The following is a 26127-nucleotide window of genomic DNA, read 5'->3' as shown; positions in this document are numbered from 1 at the left end:
ACGCAACGGTCGCGCGACAGACGCGCATATGCAATATCCAATAAGGTGTGAACGAGACCTTAGTGCCAGGTATGGGCCTCATGTCACTCACTCCCCTTCCATTGAAGTTTCAGTGCTGAGGCTTGGCTCAGTGCTGTCACATCGGGGCAAGGAGAGAGTCTTTAGCTCTGTGGAAGCTTTGATATAGATCCACTTGGAGCTTACACAGGGCAAAGGAATGCACACAAATGAAAGAAATGATTAAACGTTGATTAATAACTTGAGTACCAGAATGGCCAGTACCAGGACAATTTTCAGTTTTCAGTGCTGTAAACGTTTGACACATTGTGCAACACTGTACCCAAATGAATTGTATATCATTTTTTGAGACCAAGCCTTATTTTGGTGGTATTTAATAACTACAATTTTTTTGCAATATAAAAGGAATAAAGACCCTTTGGTAAAGTATACACCACAAGGTGATTTCATTTTTGCCACAATTTGTTTTTTAAAGTCTATATTTACATCACTTCCTGTTCATTCATGAATTTCTGAATGGGGAGTAGCACTCACTACAGAGGCTTTTCCCCATTCAGAAACTGGTGATAGTAAATATTTTACTATCATCAGTGTCTGAATGAATGGGAAGCCTCCGTTCTCTCCATTCATTTAGAACAGAGGATGCAGAAAAAAGAAATTGACGACGTTACGAAGTAACGTAATGCTCCCCGCCTCCAAGATGGTGGCACGCATTCGCAGAACGTGCCGGTGGCCAACATGGCCGCCGCACATTCTCAAACAAATTATTATGTGCCTGAATACATTTATTCGGACATATAGTAATTCATTCATTTAACATGTAGTCTAGGTTGTATGTTCTGCTTTTTATTTTTACTTTTCTAGATGCACCTACTTGAAAAAAGGGGTCGGCTTGACAACCCGACACTTTATTTGTATAGACTCTATTTTAGTTTGATATTTATTGTTTATCACTTGTTTGCCTTCTGTTGTTTTATGTAATAAGAATATTAATATTGTGACTACAAGTTTAATACCTCTGAATAACATTTGTATCATACTTTATTGGAAAAAATGGGTGTGGTTACTGAGGGGTGTGGTTACTGAGGGGTGTGGTTACCGAGGGGTGCTGTAAAAGCTTTCTTGCACAGGGCGCCTAAAGGCCTAAGGCCGGCCCTGCCAGTGAGTGATCACTGATGCACAGGAAAGAATGGAGAACTTTTTGTGTATCCTTTAGAAGACATTGTTGAGTAAAACACATATCTGCAGTACTACTAGACAATCTATGAATGGTTTGTTTTATGTCCTACTAGAGCAGCCACTTTAACATGAGACCCTTTTTCTTGCAGGCATTTCCTTTTGTTGGACACAAATACTATGTAGAATTTTCAGCCAATGTCCTCCAAACCAGGGTAAGTCCGTGTCAAGACAGGAACCAATAGAAAATCCATGTTACATGCTGGTACCTATGGTAGCGGACACATATACATGATTTAACCCGCTGAGATCTCTTTTTTCCATTATAGGAGGATGCTGGACTGTGCAGTGCATCAGTGTTCTTCCTGGACGAGAAGCCTGGGCCATCCATTTCTGTTAACTGCTCAAGCAATAAAGTGCAAAAGCAAGCTAGAGATGATGACTATAAGTTCTACACTACGATGAAAGCACAAACCTCCCCCCTTACTGGAGAATATATACCTGGTGAGGATTTGTTAAATTGTGCTTAAATTGTACACTATTTCCATTGAAGTTGATGATCTCAGAGTTTTTCATTCCTCTTCCATGCAGTGACAGGGAGCTACACAGCAACACTCACAGGAGGACTAGACTAGGGGTCAATATATACTATATGTTGAGTTAGTGGCCCTGAGTAGAGATACTGCCACATTTAAATATAATATGTGCAGGACCCACAGCTACTGGATGTTATACAGATATCTGCTCCCAACTCATAGACCTGTTTTGTTCAGCACCGTGGTTTTTAAGACAACACTCGTCATCTTCACGATGGCCACCAATTACTGCAGCACACTTTATATGATGCAATTTTAGCCCATAAAATCTGGCCCAACCATGAAAGGACCAGTTGAGTGTGTTTGCCTCACATGTAGAAAAGTTCCCAGCCTTCCCCTGGGCACCGCTGTTACCATTACTTATGGCTGCACTTCAATACATTTTATCACCTGATGCCAGAGCCAGGAGTTGCAACAACTTCTTTGCTTCACTTCATCAAATATTGTTTATGTCAAGACCAATGTAACACTGAATATTATTATTATTTTCTTCAAAGTTGTATTAAGGTCCAGGCGTTTATTACCTTAATGCATTCGGGTAAAAACGTCCCAGCACCTTTTTTCTACCCCAGCAATCCCCTCCCCCCCCCCGTCTATGGACGCACACAGCCACTGCGGGCACGAGCCCGCACGGGTACCTCCCGGGAAAGAGAATGCTGCGGGGGGCCCACTAGAAAATGAGGAATTAAAAACTTTTAGAGAAAAAAAGCAAACGCCTCTGTGTGCCCGCTAGGGGGCGCGCGCGAGCAGAAAAAAAATGCCGTCTGGCGACGGCAACCCGCCAATGCAGAAGTTCCGTCCGTCCGTTTTTCTACTATGGGCGGACGGCAAGAGGTTAAGGGTCCATTCACACCACACCCAGATTACCTCCAGACCAGACCAGACTGTTTCTGGACCCAAAATGTATCCCTATGCTATTTCTGGCCTCTGTTCCCACCAGCGCAGTCCGTTCCAGACTAGACCAGAAAAATACTGCTTGTCCTATTTTGTCTGTTCTGGAATGCACTGGAACGCATCAAAAACATCTGGAACGCACCTGTAAGACCATTTTAAGCTAAAAAAAATAATATTTTTTTTTTAAATTCTGATTGCGGCAAAAATGCAATGCTCTATGTTCCCGACCTGGTCTGGAAAATGGTGTGAACCCAGCCTAAAGGAGAAATGTAAAAAAAAATAGGCTTTAATATAGCTTCAAGGACATAATCACTAGGAAATAGGTGATTATGTCCTTTTTTTTCTTTTCTTTCCCATTTATATGATTAGTAATTGTATTACTACAATTTCTTATTGGTTTAAGGTGAATTGATGTTATCATTATTATATAGTGCGTGTAGAAAGCTCCATTTCTTCGGTGTTTTTTCACACTGTATTGATGGTCTGTCATTTCTTTGATCTCAGACAGCTATGGATACATTACACCACAGTTGGAGCCGGTGTGGCAATTAGCCATCTTGGGAAGCAGCTATGTTATTGTGGATAAGTCCACAGAAGACCGTGAATATGCTATGGCCCAAATTAGGAGTGTAAAGCAAATTGTAAGTATACAGCACTGAGCATTTTAGGGTTATGTGCATCACATATTAGGTATATTTTATGTATATATACCTATACATATTATATATTAGATTCTTTTCAGGTTGAATCTAATATCAGGAAATAACACATTATGGCCACTAGTGGGTGCTGAGGATCATAAGAAAAAAGGAATGATTTCCTATGACCCTCGGCTCCATCTAGTGGCCATAATTTGGTATTTTCTCAATTCGCTCTAATCTTCAATTACAATCAACCAGGAAAGAAAATTTGCTAATAACATTCATTTTTGCCCCATTCGCACAAAACAAACAAGCATTCAAAGTTTGCCAGACAAATGGCTCTTCAAATGTTTTATAAATACACCCCATACTGTATATGGGTATCAGGCCAGTTCCTTATTCCAACACAAGCTTGTTAACATTTTGTCTCATTTTCTTTTGCTAAATGTTCAATATGTCACAATTTCTTTCCTCTTTTTCAGCTAAGGCAGGATCATTTCATTGCCTTTAATTATGACCTCTATCTTCATGAAAGACCTTCAGAGGTAAATAACTTATCTGTGATTAAACATATACATGAGATGAATTCCACATGAAAAATAATTCAGTGTTTACCTGCATGTGGTATGGGCACCTGGAAGAGCACCCAAAGTGCACTACAGTTGCCAAGATTACTCTGAGAACGGATCCGGGAGCAAGTCAGACGAGGGATCTGCGTCTCTGGGAAATTTTAAATAAAATGACATCCTGAGATTACAAGAAAGGTTATGAAACAAAGGTTTCTGAAAACTGATTTGTATGGAGATAGAGTTGGGCAACTTCTAGTCACCATTTCTTTTCCAGGCTCTATGTTACAAGCAGATTTTATTCCATAATGGGAACCTTTCACTTTCTCTTACGTCCCTCTTGTATGCAGCCTATCATTATGGACTGGCTTTTTTCCTGGGAGTCCTATATCATTCCCTAGCCTGGGCAGTGTGTCTGACTTACACAGACAAACGATGACATTGATGAGAATATTGTTATATATCTGGGTTCTCATTTCCTAAAATTCTTCCCCATTCTATGATAAATATCATCATAGCAGTATGAAGAGTTATTTGCAAAATCGGCAAAAACTGATTTAGGGCCCATTTACACTTCAATACTTCACCATATCTAAAATTGCACCTCAAGTGTGAAAACGTTATGTCCTATGGATTTCAGTCGTAGAGTTTTCTGATTGTGTATTAAGAGAAAATCCCTGCTTGCTGCAATTTTCAGGCAGTGCATCTTCCATAGAGCTAAATGCTGCTCCATATAAAATGCACTTTAAACAGGACAGACTGCTGACACATGCAGGGCCGGATTTCCATTTCGGGCGCCTGTAGACATGAATGAAAATCTGTTTAGCCTGAGCCGGCGCCCTTACCTGCTGCGGGACCCACCAGCTTTCACATATCCAGAGAAGGACCCTGGTGTTGCCTAAGACTGCCTTAAATGCTTATCCGCATCAGACAGGCGTTTTACATGGCAGCCTTACACGGCCCTGGGGTCCTTCCCCTGCATTTGCGGAAGCTGGTGGTGTAGGCGTGGCTGGTCTTGGAGCAGGAGGGTGCACTTTGTGCAATATGTACCCTACTTGCTATTGCCGGTGTTGTATCTTGACAACACCGGGAATTCGGCAGAGTAGGTGGTACCTGCGCAGCGTCCCTCTAAGACACGTGCCTACTTTGCCTCATGGTAAATCTGGCTCTGGACACTTGATATTCCTCCAAAAATACTTTATTCTTCATGCATCAATACATAGGCAACGATTGACGCGTTTCTGCCTTAAATGGCCTTAGTTACAGCTATGACTAAGGCCGTTAAAGGCAGAAACACGTCAGCAGTTGCCTTTGTATTGTTGTGTGAACGGTATTTTTCTGAGGAATATCAAGTCCCAGCAGTTTATCCTGTTTAGGTGGTGCACTGTGTATACGTTTTATATACATTTTAATTCATAAAGCTGCAGGTCTCCACGCACCCAAATCTCCAATTAACACATGCGGGAAATGCAGGTTTCCTGTCCAACATATTATAAAAAATGAAACACATTAAAAGCTGAAGTGTAAATGGGCCCCAAATCGTAGACATAAATCTTCCTGTAATATGAGCAATGTTTAAACGCACTAACCCATCGCAACCAATCAGAACTCTGTTAAGATGAAAGCAGGTTGCTGTGGGTTACTGCACATCGCTGCTTATTTTTTTTGCACTAAACAGCGCGTACACTTTGTAAATGGTTAATATAAGGGCTGTGGCATTGCATAGCACTCGTTCTGAGCTAACCATTTACTAACATTAGGAGAACCAAGATCTAGGTCTTTAATATCGGTCTTATTTCACCCAATGTGGTCATGCAGCTTTCACAGATAATAACAGCCAAAGGTTAGCGGACCGCTAGTTGAATCACACTTTAAATAGAGTAAATACTGAATAGACTAAGCATTATATTGATTATATTTTAAGAGAATTTCTGATGATTACAGCTAGCTGCATAAATGCTACTAGTGTAAGATGTATATATATATATTTTTCAGAAGCACATGATGAAGTAAACAAAATCCACCTTAAAGCTCTAAATCAGGGTAAAATAATGTTACAGCTGACAAGAAACATGATACTGTTTTAGAAATAGTAACTTACACGCTGCTACAAGTATCCGCAGAGAAATGCTTATTTAGCTTAATCATATGGGATATTTTTACTGCTTTGTACATGGGATTGACCCATTGAGTTGTTTCATCTGCAAAATGTTGGAGTCTGGAATTCATTTTATCTGACTAAGGGATGACATTTTTCATATGTACTTCAGCTCTTAAGGTACACCTGTCAGTACTATTATGTTACTAAATACTTTTGAAGGTTTTCCCCAGAAGACCAAAATGCTGGGGAACGCAAATACAGCCTTATTCACAGTTACGGGACCCTTTAAAAGTAGACAAAATCTAGGGGCACCGCAGTCTAAAATGTAAAAATCGTAAACGTAAAAAAAGTGTGATCCCTTCAAAACCCATTCCAGAATCCAGACCCTTATCCTGGTATGGATTTTAAGGAGGAACGACCAGCAAAAACACAAAAAAGTGGGATCCCTCCCTTGACATATTAGAGACTCCCTCTTTCATATTAGAGCCCCCAACACCATCAGAATCTACCACTTTTTTTTAAGACCAAGTACTGTCCCCTCCTGTACTGGCCAATACCAATTACCAATACTTTTTCTTAAAAGGGACATTTAACATTATTTTCTAAAACAGCACAGACTGATGATTTTAGGGCAGTTTCTCACCAGGGCTAAATACAGATGTCACCAGAACTGAATACATGTCCCCAAAGCCGAACACATGTCCCTAAGGCAGGATAGTATTCTGCGAATACATGTCCCCAAAGCAGAATTCCTCTTACTAGGCTGCCTAGGGTGTCGATCCCACCCGGGCGACGTGGACATCTGCAGTGGCTCTGCGGACACTCCTCCTCACCTGCGATGCTGGGACCCAGTCTCCTCCACGTCCGGGCCGATGATGCTGGGACCCGGCCTCCTCCACATCCAGCCCGGCGATGCTGGGCCCCGGCCTCCTCCTTGTCGAGACCGCCTCTTGGGCCGACTATCTCTACTGCTGGGCCCCCCGACCTTCATCCATCTCCTGGCCCAGTCCTCCCGTTAGTGTGGGAACCCCCAGCTTCTAGCTCTGGGGTGGCCGCTCCAGCTGCACCGCCAGTAGTTCCACCCCGCGGCTGTCCATGACTGTGCCTGCACCGGGAAGGAGATAAAGTACCAGACAAGCACTGCCATGGACAGCTATTTGCAGGTCCCCAGCAGGTTGCTGATGTCCCCACAAACGCAGGAACTCGGACGGCCGATGCAGGTATTGGTTAAAAGACTTTAGTGTCATTGCTAATAAAAATTAAAAGGGAAAGTATACGTTTTTACAGGCAGCGACAGATGGCTTCTCCTTCTGTAAACGCTAGCTGCTGACCCAGAAGAAGTATATAGATCAGGAGTTTTCATTTATCTGTCTTTGGGTCTTCCGGGTACTCCAGTTTCTTCCCACACTCCAAAGACACGCTGGAAGGTCAATTGGAGCCTGGTACAAAATCAGCCCTGTATGTATGCATGTGAGATAGGGACCTTAGATTGTAAGCTCCTGGAGGGCAGGGACTGATGTGAATGTGCAGCATGTAAAGCTCTGTGTAAATTGTTGGAGCTATATAAATACCAATAATAAAGTGAACTTGACCTTGTCATGGTAAATACACAGACTGCTCTTGTTGACCTACTGGCTTCAATATTCAATAAGTCACTAGCCCAAGTAAGAACATTTGGCAGATCTGTGTCACTGGAGTTGATTTACTAAAAGCAAATAGGTTGTTTACTTCACAAGAGAATTGTCACTTTGTAAGGGAATTTTATCTTTGCTTTGTGAATGTGGGGAATAGTCACTTTATAAAGAATGACCAATCACATGCAAGAAAAATGAGGGGAAACCAAACAAAACATATCTTTCTTGCACATGATTGGACAATGGAAGTCTGCAGATTCACTAAGCTAAGGGGAAAATTCCCCTGCAACATGAACAGCCTATTTGCCCATCCCAAACAACTAGCATTTTCAAAAGTAGACATCAGCAATGCAATATAGATTTTATATCTATTTTGGAAGTTTTAATGGCAGCCTCAACTTTCCTCATGGAATTGATCCATATTGCATCAACCTGCCCTGAGACTATTGTCACCTGTATCATGCCTTGTCTGTGTAACCTAGCTTTGATTTCCTGGCAGTGATCATAAACAACATCACTGATCAGCTAATAAATATCACAGATCATTAGAAATGATATTCTATTGGCAGAGGCGGATATGTGTTTAGCAAGCTTTTGTAGTCTGCACTTTATGTAAATGTACAGATAACCTGTGTAATCTATTTTCCATTAACCTGTACCAAGAAGACTCCTCTAATATAATCCACTTCCTTATTAAAATGAAATAAACATTTGTGCTATTTTCTTGTTCTGTGTGCTTTCTAATCAGAGACAAATGTATCCTGTACTTGCTCAGAAGATGACCTTGGTTTGCTTGGTTTGCTTGGTTACAGAGACCTGGAAGAAGAATATTGAATTACAGCTAGCTGCTAATAAGACACTTTTACCGTAGCGGAACACATCTATTTATAGGTAGTGGTCTGAGGAGATTCCCCCGAGATTCCATCTAATACAAAAAGGATAAGTCGCTCTCTATTGAACTGTAAATGTGCTGGAGCAATTGTCTGCTGACACACAATGCCCTGCTTATACCTTCTCTTCCCGGCCACTAATTAAAAGCTATAAAAACACTTTTACACATTGAACAATCAACACTGTGGGTTTAAATAAGCAGAGACTTTCTTGATCCTAATAAAAATGTAAAAAAAAATTTAATTCAGAATTGTGAAAAATGTAAATTTAAGGTGTCACTGAACCGAATAAAAAAACCCCCCCATCATATTCCTTACCTTCATCTGATTAGAACTCACAAGGGACAGCACAGTCTCCAGCAGGCTTACATCGGCTAGCTTAAAGGAGGAGGAAGGGAGTCCTGGGGAGTGTCTTGCCTTGCTGTCTCTGTGTGTTTGAGGAGACACACAGAAGGATGGCTCCATAGGACCCTGCAAGGGAAAGGAGTCACCCTAAAATAGGACATCAGGGCCGGTGCTAAGGGGACCAGACCACATTGCAGGAAACTAAAACTTTTAAAAGAAGCAGAATATACAGCAAGTGATTGAATCAGCATTTGAAATAGATGAAACAATGTTTGATTTGAATATCACGTTAAACGTTCATTAGGCTTTGGTGTTACAGTATCACAAACAAAGTTTCCAGACTTCAGTAAACTTCAAACAGTTGAAACTTTGCTTAGCAGTGGAGGTGTGCGTGCGCGTGCAGAGAGGTTTTTTGTTTTTCCCCAGGATCTATTGGTATCTTTCCTCCTGATGCATTCTCTATTAAATTCAGTGGAAACACTTAGAAATGCTTTGTTGCATTGCAATGCACTTTGAAGTGAGTGGCAACCCACATGCTTTGACATGTGTTTCGATGCATTTCATTGATTTTAAAGAAAAAAGCATTGCTGTGGCTAAGCCCTTACTTCCTGTCCCAGAGGAACAACAGGAAATTAGAGTAAACCTCACCGAAGTGCGAGGAAACTCCCAGCTTAGTAAGTTGGTACACGTTATTGATAATGGTCCATTTGCGGCAAGTATACCCGAAATATTGTATAGATTTCTATTCGGTATCCTCCTGAGCAGGTGAAGCGTTTTGCTCTTTATCACAGGTTTTCCAGTAGTAATAGCTTCTGCTGAGAACACATTCAGGGCTTGTTCACACCAAGCGCGTTCCAGGAGCGGATCAAAACTGCGTCCAATGCATTCCAATTGTATCTTGGGCTCTAGTTCACACCGCAGCGTTCTGTTCCAGAGCATGTAAAAAACAAAACAAAAACAAAAAACTGCAGCAAGCCCCATTTTACCTGCTCTGGAACGCATGCAAATGCATCAAAAACACATGCAAACGCCCTGGAAGCCCATTTTAAACGAAAAAAAAAAATATATACATATATACACATACAAGTGACTCCTCACTAACTGTATGGCTTTGCCTGATGCTTTGCTGAGAGCCATCCAGTCTAAAAGTAAAATGATTACTGTTGTGTTGTCCTTTTAGCTAACACACAACACTCTGGGAATCCTGTCATGTATTAAATAAAAACAAAAATACAGACCCGAAAGCAGTAAGTGTATTTTTAAACAAGGGCCCTCTCTCTACCGCAGAGATGTAGGCAAAATAAAAAATGAAACCAGACATTTTTTTCTACTTCACAGTTGTAGGTAAAATGGAAATGGATCCATCACCAAATATCTATTCACGGAGAAGGGAAGACACATTGAGGATGGGCTGAATTTGTGGACTGAGATCTTCTTGAATCTTCTCATGATTTCTCACTGCATTCCGCCATCATTTCAATGTTCAGGGCTACTGCAATCTCCATGGTTTTAATTGATGGGAAACTACTTTTTTTTTATTGCAGCTTTGAGCAATCCCTGGTTACTAAAGTCCAAGATAATGTAAAGTAGATCAAGAGTGGCTCTGCCGTCAAAAATTTTGTTGTCTGCCCATTTTTTCCCCGCCACTTGTGCCATTGAATGGTCATTCAATGAGGAAGCCTTTGCAGCACAGTACCATGAATGACAGCCCCACTGTGAGGAGACAAGTCTGATTTACATAAAACATAAGTGAACATTTTTACAAGAAAGAAGGCTAAATATGGAAAATGAACAAAAGTTTTTGGAGAAACACCCATCATGAAACATTTCTGGCAGGACTCCTAGTTGTGAAATAAGGACGCACATATTTGCAGGCGTTTAGGTCACTGGTCTGCTATCAGTTATCCAAAGAAATTCTAACCAGTATTTCAACCATGTGATGCTAATATGAGGAAAGAAAGAAGACATGCTGCTAAATACAACCGCTACATATATGAGAAAAGAATTGAACTAGTCCATGCTCAGGTGCCATTGGAATCAGGAGAAGGAAAAAAAATTAAAGCATAAAAAAGGTAGCTTGGGTGTATAAAGACAAACTTACTAACCCAGAGCCATAAAGTTCAACACAATCACAAACTTATTGTAAAACAGGAAAAACTGTCTGCATTCTTTAGTCAGTATGGTAACCAGTGAATAGCAATACAGTTCATCTTTGGATACCCATTCCCAGAAACCTTATTCTGCTTACATTGGTGACTAAAATTTGCATTGAGCCAGTAGTAACACAATACAGTGTGACCGTGCGACCCGAGTACACATGCCTTTAGAATAGGTATGCACCGATACCGGTTACCGGTGCCGTGTGTCCCAATTATCAGGAAGTCAGGCGAAAGAACACCGGCTTCATTTGCCAAGGCTGCCTGACCAATCAGGAAGCCGGGCGGCGAGTCATGAGGTGCTGTCCGGCTTCCTGATTGGCTAGGAAGCCTGACTTCCTGAACAATCAGGAAGCTGGGGCGGCACGTCATGACCTGCCTCTCGGATTCCTGATTGGCTAGGAAGCTGGCTTCACTTGGTGCTAGGCAGCGTGGTTTCCTGACCAACCAGGAAGCTGGGCGGCATGTCCTGACCCGCCTCCCGATTGGTCAGGGAGCCATGCTGCCTAGCAACTAGTGAAACCGGCTTCCTAGCCAATCAGAAAGCTGGGCGGCACGTCATAACCCACCGCCCGGCTTCCTGATTGGAATTGACTACATGCTCCTTCGGCACTGCTGGTTAGAGGGAGATCCCCCTCTGGTCGTTCCGGAATTGGAGGTAAGTACTCGGCCAAATACTCGGTATCAGCACTAATAACGATACTAGTATCGGTGCATACCTACTTTAGAATAACTGTTATGCAGTACAACACCCTTTTTAAACAATCTATTTGATTATTATCCAATCAGGTAGTTCATTTCATTACATGAAATGTAATTGTATGTCTACAGGAGACTGTACCATCAGAATGTAAATGTTATGAGCGGGCCGACACTGGTCAAGAGGCAGACCTAATTCAAAGAGACTTCCCATGTTTTTTTTGCTAAAATTAGGTACCTCGGCTTATATTCGGGACGGCTTATACTCCAGTATATACGGTACATTAGAAAACATGATCTTGCGCTTTATAAATATTGGAGATCAGAGGTAAACGCAACAAAAAATTTGAGAAACAAAATGAGGAAAGACCAAAAATGTCCACAGTTGTGTCAGGGTTAACGCACTTTATTTCAAGGTGGTCCGGAAGGTGAAATGCTAGACAGTCCCACAGCTGTTGAATTTCCAGGATACTGTTAGATTATGGTTTTGTTCACCAAGAAAAGAGCAGTCTACAATTTTCCCTTATTCTCAATTCACCAACATCACTTAGGCAGTCTTGTAGGAAAAGATGGAGATTAGTCACCCAATCCATATCCAAACTCAGTCTGAAGATTCTGAATGCAACTATGTCACAGGTTTAAGTGGTTTCACAAAAACCAGCCATGAACCTTTAATATCTGCCACAGTTCCATGACTGGAATGTAAAGGTGACTCTGTAGAAAGGTGGCGATTGGTGGGAAATCTTTGTAGAAAATATAAAGCAGAGCTGGGCTCAAGTCTCTGAAAGAAGATCAGAAGCAAGATCAATTCTTATACTTTCCTTTCTTCACTGGAAGCTGGCCCGTTGCCTCCAGATACTTGTTTATTAGTTCTTCTTGCACACTGGCTAAGCAAGGCTGGTACTTCTGGTACTCCATAGTATATTCACCCTTCCCCTAAACAAACAAATACATTAGTACAACACAGCACACACAAACGCTTTCTATAGATGATTTGCCATAACTAGAATTAGGAAAATCTACCAAATGCTTAGAGACTATAAACAGAATAGCCGGACACAACGCAGCAAGAAAACCTTCTCTATAGATGATCTGCTACAGCTACATTACAAAGAGATATGACAAATCCCTCGGCTGTAAAACATATAGACACTGGATGGACTTATACAATAAGAAAACCAGTCAAAGTACAAATGGCAGTTGCCCAAATTTATTTTTTTCATTTAGCAATTAGTAGAGTAAAAAGATGACTGCTCACTAGTTCCCATCAGTTATTGCAGCTTGACTATTACGATCTGCCTTAGAAACTACGCACTTCATCATCAAACATACATTGGGACTACGTTTTCAACATTACAGGGAACATTTTGTAAAACAACAGATTAGTGTGTGGAAGGCAAGTCATATTGCTTACTAATCCAACATATGTTAGAAACCATGCTCTAAGCTAGAGAGAACATCACACAGTATGGAACATCCCCTATCGCAATAATGTCTCCAGCATACCTGTCCTGAGCACTTCAGTAAATGACTTCCCCATATGCCCAGCTCTGGGGATGCCCCTTTAAACATTCTCTCACATAATACATACTGTACTTACAAATAATGATGGCAACCGCTAGTGGTACTGTATAATATACACATTATCAGCATAACTGCAGCATCACTGCACATTCCTTCCACCCCCCCTCCAAATACCAAGACTTGGGTACAGAGGGGAGAGTAGGAAACCCTATGCAGAGCCCGAGCAAGACTGTAGCGCCCTACTTTTGGTGCAAGGGAGGGGATGTTGTATTTAAACCTAAGACCATAGCCTTTCAGGAAGCTAGTATTTGTATTGGATAACTGGAAGATTGTTGTGATGCTTTACAGTAATGCTGCAGGTCTGCTGGTACACATTAAGGTGCATACTGCATGGCCCCTAATTATATATGAGAACATTAATAGCTTGCTAATCAGTGCAACAGATTGAAAAATTAATCTTTCAGTGAAATTGGCTCATTGCATGAATTCAATCATCGCAGGAAGTGATCATATCAATCCCTGTAATGTATGGACTGTACTAGTTGGCATCATTGATGGTCAGAATAGGTGTACCTTATCTGTAGATAGACTGAGCATTTCACAATATGTTACATCACCTAACAGCTTTCTGTAGGTTCCCTGGAGCTCTACGTCACACTAGACTGTTCTGTTTTAGCCCCAGTCCTTTCATACAACTTGGCTTGAAGCAGGCAAATGGTTGAGCATGTGTGTGATCTCCCCAGCCAGGTGGCAAGAATTACATCTATTATTTAGGCGACTTCTTATGTCACCCATTGAGATGGAAACACCACCGTCTCACATCTACACTGCATCAGCATTACTGTGTACCTTTATATGTATTGTGTATTACTAAAAAGACAGGCATGGGACAAAGCGCTAGTCACCAGTATTGCCTGTGGTCACCCTGGAGCTGATCTTTTCCCACATTTCTGCCTTGTTCCCCCCCATCTCTCTGTGTGGAAGTGGGAAACTCGGTAGAGGCAGCATATTGCTTTTTCATGTCAGAACCTCCAGCAAAAGAGAACAGTGAGCAGCGCCGTAGTGACAACACCAAATCTCACACCAGATCTCCTGAGCCTGTCAGAAGCAGCAGTGCCTTAGATCTCAAACTGCAGATATACAGCTATGCAGTTCTAGGCAAAGCAGCACCTAGTAACACTTACATACCAGGAAGTACTCTGATATTTGTCAGTAGGAATACAAGACAAAAAAGTAGTGTTCTCAGGGTGCTGCTTAGGCATAATTAACACTATTGAAGGTTTCCTACAACAAGGCAAATCTTCACTTTTTGAGTTAAAGGTCAACTTTTATAATGCAATGATTATTATGACAATATGCTAATTTAATGTATACACAGAATACAAAACAAGGAATCCACAAACCTCTGTACATGATCGCAGTTCATTTGCATATCCAAACATATCATTCAGTGGAACCTTCAAAACAGAACAAGACAAGTAACTGCATCTTCTTCAGACACACATGTCAAATAAAAACATATACTAGCATGTTATTCAGTCAATTCTAAAAGTGCCCACAGACCATCAGACCAACTGCAATGAAAGGTCATTTTAGAAACAGACATGCACCTTTGCACACCAATCATTGGGTAGGAAAAGTTTGAAGCGTAGAACTAATCATCTTAGGCCTGATTTACGCAGGAAATTAGATGCGTTTATATGCATTTAGAAAGCTTCTCCACACACACACACACGATATATTAATGGGTACATTCAGTCATGGTCAGTTTCCCTGCGTTTAGGAAAAATCGAAGTCTGGTGGGAAAGTGATCTGTGGAGCACAAGAATGGTTTATGCGTTCCAGATAACTTCTGCATTTAGAAAAGCTAAACGCAGAAATGACAGCGTTATGGAAGCCTTTGGTATATGGTCAGCTTTCATTCTGCCCTCCGGTCAAATACATTCCTAAAAGCTATTTCAGGCAGGTGTGGTTACAGTTTAAACATTAACTGTTCTTGAACATACAGCTAAATCTGTCTCATTATTAGCCTTCTGTGTGCAGCTTAATAGAGGGGAAAGCAACATTCTAAAGTGGGGATATATGGCTCTATTTTTCTCCATTCAACCCGCAGGCTGAACAAGAAAAAAAACATAAAATAGAACAGCTTCCTCCATCAACACTTACGAGTGTTGATAGACAAACCGCTGCTGTTTGCATTGTATTACCTGAACAGAGCTAGCAGCTGATTTTCTGTTAGCTTCGTTTGGCCAAGAATTTTGCAACCGGCTCCTGCGAGGTGGAAGAGTGCAGACAACGGCACCTACGGAACAGTGTGTACCCAACTTAAGTCAGTTGGGGTTTTATTACTTTACACAGCGATTTCAGTCAACCACTGTGTACAGACCCCAGGGGAGACTCATCCTTAGGCCCCCTTCACACCTATTTTCAGGTGTGATTAGGGACTCCTGTGTCAGGAACTTGCATTTTCCTGCAGCAGGAATCCCTAATCTGGGGTTTATATGCAGTTGATGAGTGTGTTTGCCATTTGTTTTGCTTATATGCAGCAGCTGTCACCCATTCAAGTTAATGATCAGGTGACAGCCGTTGCATATAAATGCTTGCACACCGCATGTAACTATATGATTACATGTAGTTACAAAAACAATCACTATCCCTGGATGCACAATTGTGTATCCAAGGATAGCGATTGATTCCTAACTGCATGTAATCATATCACATACCATTACATGCGGTGTGCAGGTGTTTACATGCAGTGGCGGTCACCTGATCATTAACTTGAATGGGTGACAGTTGCCACTTGTAACATGCGCAGACATTAAAACTGGTAGCATAGATAGTTACATTTTATTTTGAAGCATGAAATTTGGCAAGCAGCCCCGCAGGAGTAAAAAATGTGTCCAGTGGCCCCCCGAGTAAATTGAGTTTGAGACCCCTGCTATAAAAGCAAGGGAATGTCTCCCCCCCCCCAGACAGCTGTCACTTAAACATATGCCCATGTTGGTCGATTTCCCTTCACCTCTCAATAGGATGCCAACTGTAAAATTTTGACTCCAGATAATTTTCTTTCCCAATGACAATGTTGGTCTTTAGGACAAATAACAAAAAAAGAAGTTCTAACCGTTCCCCACACTTATGTGACTTCAAGCGCTCAGATGAATCCATGTGTACTTACATTAGCATAGATAGTGCCGTAGTCGTCTGAGCCATCTTGACCCAGAATCACACCATGCCTGCGGTTAAGACCTGCAATGACCGTTCCCTGGAATTCATGCGGGGTTACAACTTCCACAGACATTATTGGTTCCAGGATGGCCACAGATGCATTCTCCATAGCTGGGCAAGTTTAAAAAAAAAAAAAAAAGGAAAGATAAAAAAACACAATTTCAGATGGAAAAATACAGCAAACCTCCTGGTTATTCAGCATATCTGCAGTACCAAGGTCTTCTACTTTAAAGTAGAAATGACATTAAAGAACAACTTACATTATTGAAAATAGCTTGCGTACAAATTCTAAATATGTACTTACTATCCTGCATAGAGGTGTGGCCTTCCAGAAATCTATGGGAACTTTCTCTGCTTTTAGCCCTCTACCTCCCTCATTTCAGTTTTGTCAGACCAGTGGCCACGATGTAGTCTATCTCCCTGTCCACTGGTCTAGTAACTTCTCCTCTGTAGTTCTTCAGCAGCAAGCAGGATGTAGTTGCGTCCCCACATGCTGCAGTGGGTGGACCTGGGAGTTTCAGACTCCTATTCTGAACTTTCCCTCTCTCAATGTATCATCGTCTTGACAGACCAGGAGCTTCCTGGTCTGTCACATCTCCTCGCCTGCGAACACCAGGCACTGCAATAGTATACTGTAATACACAGAAATCATAAAGAATGTCTGTGACACTTTAGAATTTCGTCAGGCATCTGCATAATAAATGTCGGTGGTTGCAGCAGATTCCCGTAACTGTTGCAAACAGGTATATGAATTTTATGCAAACACCGACATTTGTGGTGCAATAAAGCTAGAATGTTCACAACGGACACTACGTCCTCAGTGCAGCTCAGCAAGACTGAGCCTGATAAAAATCACAGGCTCAGCATTACTAAGCTGTCAACTCTGCCACTGAACCTGTCACACATGTAGGTGCAGCGATAGAAGACTTAGTAGGGGTGATAGAGCCTGATGGGGATTTTTGACTGACAATTTGACAGCAGGCAGGGGGTTCCATAGGCCAGGGCTCAAAATTTCCACTCGCCTGCTCGCATTTGGCGAGTGGAAATGCAGTGCAGGGGAGTGGAAATTCAGTCAGGCTTGAGTCAGTACCTGACTAGTGGGAGCAGCTGCTCCTGCTGGGCTCTCTGTTCTGTCAGCCGCAGCTCTTCACTGAGCTCCGGGTCGAAATAGGAGTGATTAGTAATGTCTGCAGACCTAACGAATCACACCAGATCGCCCTGGAGAGGGTAATATTTTATATGTGGGGGTGCATGGAACAGGGCGGAGAGTATTATTTTATATGTGGGGGCAGGGACCTTTATGGTAATATTGTTAAAGTTGTTAATATTTAAATTTTTTAACTTTATTTTGCATAAAACATCTAACAGTGTAATTTATAAGATTATTAAGAGGGTGTGTTTAGGGGTGGAGTTAAGGCCGGGGCAGGGTAGGGGTTAGGTGGGCAACTGGTGGCGAGTAACTCCTAAGGCATGGCTAGTAGCTCAGGACTTGAAATTTTGACCCCTGCCATAGGGAATGGCAGGCTGACTATGGCAACAACGCACTACCTGCTGTCAATCAGCAGTAGAGTGGACCTAATGAGGAAATGGTCTCTCAGAATACCCCATCAGGCTCCACTCACTGTCATTGTCACAGGCTGTTACGGACAATCTGCTGTAGCGGACAGCGTCCATAACAACCAGCTCTGCCCACTGTTAGTGAGGGAGAATGGGCTGAGCCTGATGGGGAATTCTGAGAGCCCATTTTCCCAAACATGTCTGCTCTATGGCTGAATGACAGTAAGCAGTGGGTGGGTCTCATAGCAACTAGCAGGCTGGCAATGGTACCCGCCCACTGCCTGCTGTCAAACTCAAGGGAGGAGTTCCCGATGGAGAACTTGTTTGTCACAGTTGACCATCAGGCCCCGCCTACTTTGAGCTATCCCCTGCCCTTTTCTTTCAGCTGCGTGAATCGTTGCTGTCATCCGGTGCTAGTCTCCAATTGGGTGTGGACGTGCCATGCGATTGGCGGGTGTTCACTGTGATTGATGAGGATCTGCATCACTGGGCTACATGATTGACAGTGGATGTGCAGCGTGGAACTTTTTTTTTTTTTTTAGAAAATTGCTAAGCGTTCTCTGAATGTCCACTGTGCTGAGCGAGCAACCCTCTGTATTTTAGCAGCGGAGGTGAAGTCGCTCAGCACATGGGCTGTTCCTATACTCAGAAGATGCTGTTATACACTGTAGTAGCTTCAACTACTACAATGCAGTACAAAACTCCCATGGCCCTACCAGGGATACTTTATATACAAGCAAGTCAATTTCACATGAATCAGGTATCAACATTACTAAATCAGCAAATATGGCTACCATATACATATCAGAAACAGTCTTTGCAGAGAAGAAACTTCCTATAACTAAAGCTGGATATGGTAAAAATAACCAGCATAATGAAACCATATCTGGGACTTAGGAGAACAGCTTCCTGATTGGCTTTAGCACAGTGGTGTTGTATGTGCAGAACTGCCAGCATTCAGACTCTTGGTCCATGGATAGAGTTGTGCAAGTCAACACTAGGACCTAAGAAGATAAGACCATGCTGAAGCTTCAAAAGTGGTCAGGTGGCTTTGTAACCATTTCAGCCCAGAATTTCTTCTACAGCCCTGTGCTTGTTTTACCTCTTAGGTAGCCAATGATGTATGAAATGCATCATGGCAATCAAGATAGGGACAGCCAAGGTGTAAGAGATACATCCCCAACATTCATGGGGTAAATAAGAAGAAATATCTAATGAAACAATCACCTTGTTTTACGGCTCCTTCAGCTGCTCTCATGAAGGAGAATTCATTGGAATCCACCATGTGATTAGCACCATCTTCCAGGACAAATCGTATGCCAGAAATCTTATGTCCAGACAATGGACCCTTTTCGCATGCATCACGAAAACCCTGCAACAAACAATTACATAAAAGGACATGCTGATAGAATCCCCCAAATGTGACAATCTATGCATTAGATGAGTACAGTAAGGGAGTCAGATGTTAAAGGAGTTGTCATCACATGATTAGCAGTCAGCTCCAAGGCTGAATTCCCAAAACACCTGCGGGCACATTATATGTTCTTCATGGGTTTGTGTGGGTTTTACTTTGGATGTTCCACTTTACTCCCACGATCCATAAACTAGTAATTAATATCCATACAAGAGGCAAGAATTGGGGATGCACCGATATAATCGGCCAAAAATGGCACTTTTGGCAAAATACCGAAAGTGCCATTTTCTGGCCGATACAGCGGTACATCAATTGTAAATAATTGAGGACATAATATGTTGACTATATCCTCAATTATGAATGGGAAGTCATCTACATCACCTCCTGTTCATTCATGATTGTGGTTGTAGTAAACATACTCTGTGCACATGTTATGAATGAACAGGAACACTCAGTATAGAGAATCTGTTCATTTATAACAGGGGCTCCAGAAAAAGAGATTGAGATTGTCCCCAATCTCTTTTTCTATTTTAAAAAGGGAAATATCCCCGAAGCCCCTAAAAGTAATGTAAAAAATAAAAATATTTAATAAAAATTAATAAGTAAAAAAAAGTTTATAAAGAAATACAAATAAAATGTGAAAAAAGTTAAAATAAAAAACATTTTCGGTTTCGGCCTGACATTTTTTTTTTCATTTCGGTTTCGTTTCAGTTTTGAAATATTCATTTTGGCGCACCTCTAGTAAGAATATTAGATTGTGGCTCTTTGGGGGACATAAAAACTGATGTGAAAATGTTTACTACTTGATGTAGTTTCATCGACTGACTACAGGGATAAAATCATGAGAATTGTATCTTCGTATGCTAAACATATAGAAGAAAACAGTGCAGCAAGCTCCCCCTAGATTTGTACTTTACCTTTTCTCATACCTATCCACTGCTTCTTACATTTCACAATCACAAACTCGCCATCCAAAGGTCTAGAACTGCTTTGGGACCAGATTATTTTACAGCCTAGAAAATTGCTATCATGGTGAGTATATCTGCTTTCTAGTCGAATTTCAATGTCTTCTTGTGTTTGCAGGATATAGCCACACTTTTTTCCTGCACTTACAAAATAAAAAGGTTTCAACACACTGTGGCTGAGGAAGGGCTACTTAGTCTCCACACCATTTTTTCACCCATCTGTCATAAAAGTTTTGAAATAAAACTCAAGATGTTCCTGCTCCTGTAAAAGCTCATTTTCATCTATGAGTTAAAGATCTGAAACTCCTCAAACATTTTTTCCTTTGTGCTCATGTGCACAGGTCAGATGTACAGTCTCCCATTCATTGATTAGATAGGTAATAGGATGTGCACACAAGTCTGCATGGAGAGTAAGCATCTATTCACCGGTGTGTATGATATCTTCCCATTCCCCTGGGGTACAAAGACATCTGACTACTAGACATGTTTATCTCCTTCACGACTTTGCCTATGGATCATCTATCCCTTCAGCACTAAAGGATCACTGCAATGTACTTATTTACTACTGCACGTTAAACAAAATCAAACATTAAAAACATGCGGAGTGCCAATGCCGAGCTCTCCTTTGTGCTGGCAGCCTACATGTCATACTTACTCTCTTACTTTAAAGTGACACTAAACTCAGGAGTTAAATCTTAATAATGCAATCAAGTACCTTCACTATGAACAACAATGTCTCTTATTTGTGCATCACTCAGCTGTAGATCCTCATATCATCTCTGAATTGGTGCTGACACTGTCCTTCCTTCTGGAGGGTGGCTACTTTTGTTCCCCATTGTCTCTGTGTGTGTTGTGAAGTAGCCAGCGCTCAAAGCTCACTCCCATGATGGACTCAATACAAATTAGTTAACTAAACATAAGTATTGCAGTCCATCACAGGAGTGAGCTTGGAGCAGTGGCTACTTTACAACACACACAGGGACCATGGGGAACAAGAGTAGCCACCCTCTAGAAGGAAGGACAGTGTCAGCACCAATTCAGAGATGATTTGAGGATCTACAACTAAGCAATGCACAAATAAGATACATTTTGTTAATAGATAAGGTATTTTAATGCATTTTTAAGATGCAACTTTTTAGTTTAGGGTCACTTTAATACTCTGACTGCCTAATCTAGAAGAACCATGCATATAAGGGCTTTTGACATCTGCACACTTGTTTTGGGTCAGTGACTTGAAGTATTAAAGATATCGGATCCTCAGAGCACAAACAGGAAAAGGAAGTTGGCATGACAGCTGCTTATTTCTCTCATGACAGGTTTACCTGAACCCTTTTAATGTGTGTCTTCCATAATACTAATAGACTAACACTTTTAGACAGAGAACAGAATTACCTCTTTGTAATCACACATGCATTTTGTATTATTGCAAGAATTGTCTGCAGGTACAATATAAACTATACATATACTTTAGGGAAAGGCTTAAAATTTCAAGTCTAGACCTACTAGCCAGGCAAAAACCTTACTCTCCACCAGTTGTCCCACCAAACCTTGCCCAGGCCCGTCCCCCAACCCCGCCCCCAACCACGCCCCCTTAAAAGCTTATGAAATTACATTTTTCTTTAGAATAAAGAGTCCAAAATATAAAAAACAGCAATTATAACATAGCTTTAGCTTTATATTATGTTAACAGGGTGCAGATAAGATACCACAGTCAAAACTGGGAAGGCACTGATAATTTTCACCACTACCATATAAGGATGTGTGTATGGGCAGCGTGCGACCGCTTCTACTGTAGGGTCGTACGACTTTTGTCTTCCAAACACGCTGGAAAACCTGCCGAAAATCGTACGATTTTTGGCGGGTTGGTGGCGTGGTCGGAAGACGAATGCCGCACGGGCCAGTGTGCCCACTCAGCACTGCAATCATCGGAAGCCCTCCCCTGCGCGGGGAGGGCTTGCAATGATCGCAAGTACGATCTGCCTGTCCAAGATGGGCAGATCGTACGAGATTTAATGACCTTACAACCATGTGGCCGAAGGAAGCCAGAACTGACAGGAGCTGCTCTGCGGTCTGCATCTGACAGAGATGCAGACCGTGGAGCTTCTCCTGCAAGTCAGGTGCGCGGTCTGCAACCGTGTACCCGACATGTCAGCTGGCTGTGGGCCACATAGTACCGGCTCACGGGCCGGAGTTGGGCCGCGGACCGGTACTTGGAGACCCAAAATTTCCACTCGCCCTCACCTTATTTTTACTCGCAAAATGCCAGCAGGCGAGTGGAAATTTTAAGCCCTGCTTTAGGGGCCTGTTTACACCATGCCAGCCTGTGTGTTTAATGCTCACTCTTTAACATGCATTGCATGAAGGCAGCCTGTTTATTTGAAAGGACTGACAATGCACCACAACAGACTGAAAATTACACCTGCAGCATTTTTAGTACATCTCAATGTACAGTAGTAGGTTACAGTGCAGCAGGTGTGGTGGGGTGCCATTCAAAATAGATGGCAGCACAAAAACATGCATGGAGTGTTATCCTATGTTTCCGCAATTTGCTGCAGTGAACAAAGTTAAAGCTTAACACTGCTTGAATTTGATATATTCCTGGAGTTAAGTAGCTGGATTTGACCTGGTATTGGCCTCTTGAGTCCTCTGTACAGTTGAGCTCAGACTGGGAGAGACAGAAGCAGCTCAAGGAGCCAACTACTTTTGCTGCAGTGCAAGGAGCATGCAGATACCAGGAGAGAGCAAAGTGACAGACACATGAGCGCATCGATCTGCTTCTTCTCCTTTCCATATCAAATCACAGGTTGGGGGTAAGGACAAGTCCTGCAAGTGTTACAGAACTGAAGCAGCGAGAAATCAGGTCTGCTGCCATGCCGGGCAGGGTGGTGCTATGTAAATTTCAGAATTGGAGGGACAGGACTACAAATCCTTTGGCATGTCAGAGAGCTCCCACATACAGTATGCATTTCATCTGTGAATTCAGCGATTTGTTTGGCGTTTAGCTGTGAACACATCTAAGGCCCCATTCACACTGAGCGGATTGCAAATCGCACGATTGTCATTTTGCATTGGGCTGAGTACAATCGCGCGACATCCGCGCCAAAAAGGGTCCTGCACAAGCGGCGCGCGACAGCGATGAGCACAGCTCCATTGACATGCATTGGAGAGCGATATCGCACGGAAATCCACGCGATAAAACGCTCAGTGCGAATGGGGCCTAAAACGTAAGATTATAATATAGACTGTAATGTAGTGAAAACAGGTCAAGCTTTAGGTGATGGACTCACTTTCTCCACAGCCGGTATAAACTGTTTGGGGACATTTGTTCCAACTGTTTTGTCTTCAAATTCCAGCTTAGTGTTTTCTTCCGGGTCAAGAGGCTCAATATAGCCAATGACTTTACCGTACTGGCCTGATCCTCCAGACTGCTTCTTATGGGTGAAGTCAAACCTGCAGCAACAAACAAGAATGTAAGAATAAAACTGCCTACAATTATACAGAGGATATTCTAGAAAGGCAGATGTAGAAAAAAACATGGAAGTTCTTCCCCAACCAACCCACTAATCTCACCTGTGGATTGTTAAAGAGTATCTATGGTCAAAAACTACAAATAAGTCTGAATTTCTATATTGAATTTCCTTTAACTATCCCACTCCTAATAACAACAACAATCTAGAACTTTGTTAATTTACTTATTGAAGACGCCCATAGAATGTACCTTCTCAATGCACCGACACAATGTCACTCAGCCCTGTGAATATGCACTTCCTCATGTCACAAACCACAGAGCCTGTGTTCTAAATTACAACTCAGCGGCTGAACAATGTAACCTTATCATTGCTTGCTGGAAGCAATGCATGATGGGATAAATAGTCTTGAGAAATCAAGATTGCATCACATCAAGCAGCAGGGAAAGAGACACAAAGCACACTGGTAATCCAGGAAGTTGATGAGTGATGGGCAGACAGTAGGCAGCACTCACTACATAAAAGGATTTTTCAAGTAGGCTTTGACTTCATTAATCAAAAGAAACAAAAAACTCTGGTATGTATTCCTATTACAATGCTGATCTTATATCAGGGGAGTATACTTGGGACTTTACAACTCCTTTAACCACTTTGTGTCCGGAGCAATTTCTTTTGTACATAGATTTTAACAAATGTTAATTTACTTTCATTTAGATTTTAACATATATTTGTGCAAATGTTTATCAAATCAATATTTTTCGAGAAAGAAAAGGGCTGAATCAATTAATAAATCAATAATGAAATTAGTTGTCAACGATTCTCATTATTGATTAATTGATCTGCAGTAGACATGACACAAGACTGAACCAATTAGTAAAGAGATAGTGGTCGTGCTGACCAATCCATACTGTAAGTCTAGCCGGAGGGTGGTGCAGCCCGTAGCAGCGGGTTGGGTTGAAGTGTAGTGCGGGAGGAGGAAGATGGAAAATGTATGGAGTTAGTGCGGGTTCCGGAGCTTCTTTTGGGTTTTAGTCGGTGCGGAGGGTGAGAGTGGACACAGTCAGCCTGGAGCAGCCCGCACTGAAGAGGTGAGCCGCACAGCAGTCCCCATTGCCCAGCACTGACAATTGTTGACACTGCAGTGATCAGTACTGATCACTATGATGTTTGTAAAGAATTGAGGACATAGTATTCAGATACTGTGTTCTCAATTATGAGTTAACAGGAAGTCTTCTACATCTTCTATCACTTCTTGTTCATTCATGATTGTGGACACAGTAACTCATACTATATCCACAGTTTAGGAATGGACAGGAACACCAAGTATAGAGGCTTCCTGTTCATTCATAACAGGGACTGCAGAAAAAGAGACTGAGGACTTTGCTTCTTGAATATCTTTTTTTATTTCAAAAGGGAAAGCTCAGGTGTCTGTTTAGAGATCCCTGATAGCTCCCCAAAGCCCCTAACAAAACAAAATTGAAAAAAAATTTAAAAAACTAAAAACGTAAAAAAAAAGTGGTCTGGAAGTAATTCTCGGGTTCAGCCTGACAAATTCTGGTGCGGGAGGTGCATATGGTGCCATTAATTCCAATAGCACCACAAACATGCCTCCCGCCCACGCTGGAATGCTGTGCCTCCCAGTAAGGTGCGATTGAAAAAATTGTGCATGCGTGATAGCCTGCAAAGAGAGAGACAGCCTCAGCCAGGAACATGTGGACATCCTAACAATTTTCTATTTCAATGAAAAGTTTCTGGAACACTGATCATTTTTGTCTCTGCAGAATGTTTGTGTTTTTTGCAGTTTAAAAATTGTATAATATTACTATAAAGTTTTATTCTGAAGTAACTCTATTTGTGTGTTTTATTTTAGGCTGGATTCACACCTGGGCGTAGCATAGGCACGTTTTTTCTGCTAGTTTTTTTGCGTTTGTGTGGGAACCATGCCCATAGGGAAGTATGGGACTTCACTGTTTGAGCGTTTTTCAGCGCTTCGATCAGCGCTGAAAAACGCCCAGATGTGAACCCAGCCTTAAATAAAACCTGTCAAACTGAAAAAAACAAACAAACAAAAAACGACAGTATGCAAAATTGCCCATAGATTATGTTTTAAAAGCCTTTACCATCCATCAACTTAGGACCCGGTCACACTAATCCCTCCACTAGAATGTTCAGTTTCAGCAGAGGTGATAGTGCGCTGTGACAGTGCCAGAGCAGTCACTGTTTACATTTTTCTCTCTTATTTATTTTTTTTAGAATTGT

The 26127-nt window shown here is 41.9% G+C and overlaps 2 protein-coding genes across 2 annotated transcripts in view; one reads left to right on the top strand and one right to left on the bottom strand.

The window, feature by feature from the left end:
* The window catches only part of LOC108785001 (retinoic acid receptor responder protein 1-like), a 28180-nt gene extending 24156 nt beyond the window's left edge, over positions 1-4024 (top strand). Inside the window, exons 2-6 of the mRNA XM_018553967.1 lie at positions 1347-1409; positions 1524-1698; positions 3189-3325; positions 3808-3871; positions 3923-4024. Of these exons, the coding sequence (XP_018409469.1) occupies positions 1347-1409; positions 1524-1698; positions 3189-3325; positions 3808-3871; positions 3923-4005 (522 nt within the window). The 3' untranslated portion in view covers positions 4006-4024. The remainder of the gene's footprint in view (positions 1-1346; positions 1410-1523; positions 1699-3188; positions 3326-3807; positions 3872-3922) is intronic.
* Positions 4025-12442: 8418 nt separating this feature from the next.
* The window catches only part of GFM1 (G elongation factor mitochondrial 1), a gene marked incomplete at its 5' end in the record, with an annotated part of 42265 nt that continues 28580 nt past the window's right edge, over positions 12443-26127 (bottom strand). The window contains 5 exons of the mRNA XM_018553954.1: positions 12443-12652; positions 14644-14697; positions 16416-16576; positions 19250-19394; positions 23689-23851. Of these exons, the coding sequence (XP_018409456.1) occupies positions 12521-12652; positions 14644-14697; positions 16416-16576; positions 19250-19394; positions 23689-23851 (655 nt within the window). The remainder of the gene's footprint in view (positions 12653-14643; positions 14698-16415; positions 16577-19249; positions 19395-23688; positions 23852-26127) is intronic.

The sequence above is a fragment of the Nanorana parkeri genome, unplaced genomic scaffold, assembly GCF_000935625.1.
Source record: "Nanorana parkeri isolate BGI_ZX_2015 unplaced genomic scaffold, ASM93562v1 scaffold136, whole genome shotgun sequence".
In the NCBI taxonomy this organism is placed as follows: domain Eukaryota; kingdom Metazoa; phylum Chordata; class Amphibia; order Anura; family Dicroglossidae; genus Nanorana; species Nanorana parkeri.
This window is presented reverse-complemented; position numbering and strand designations above follow the sequence as displayed.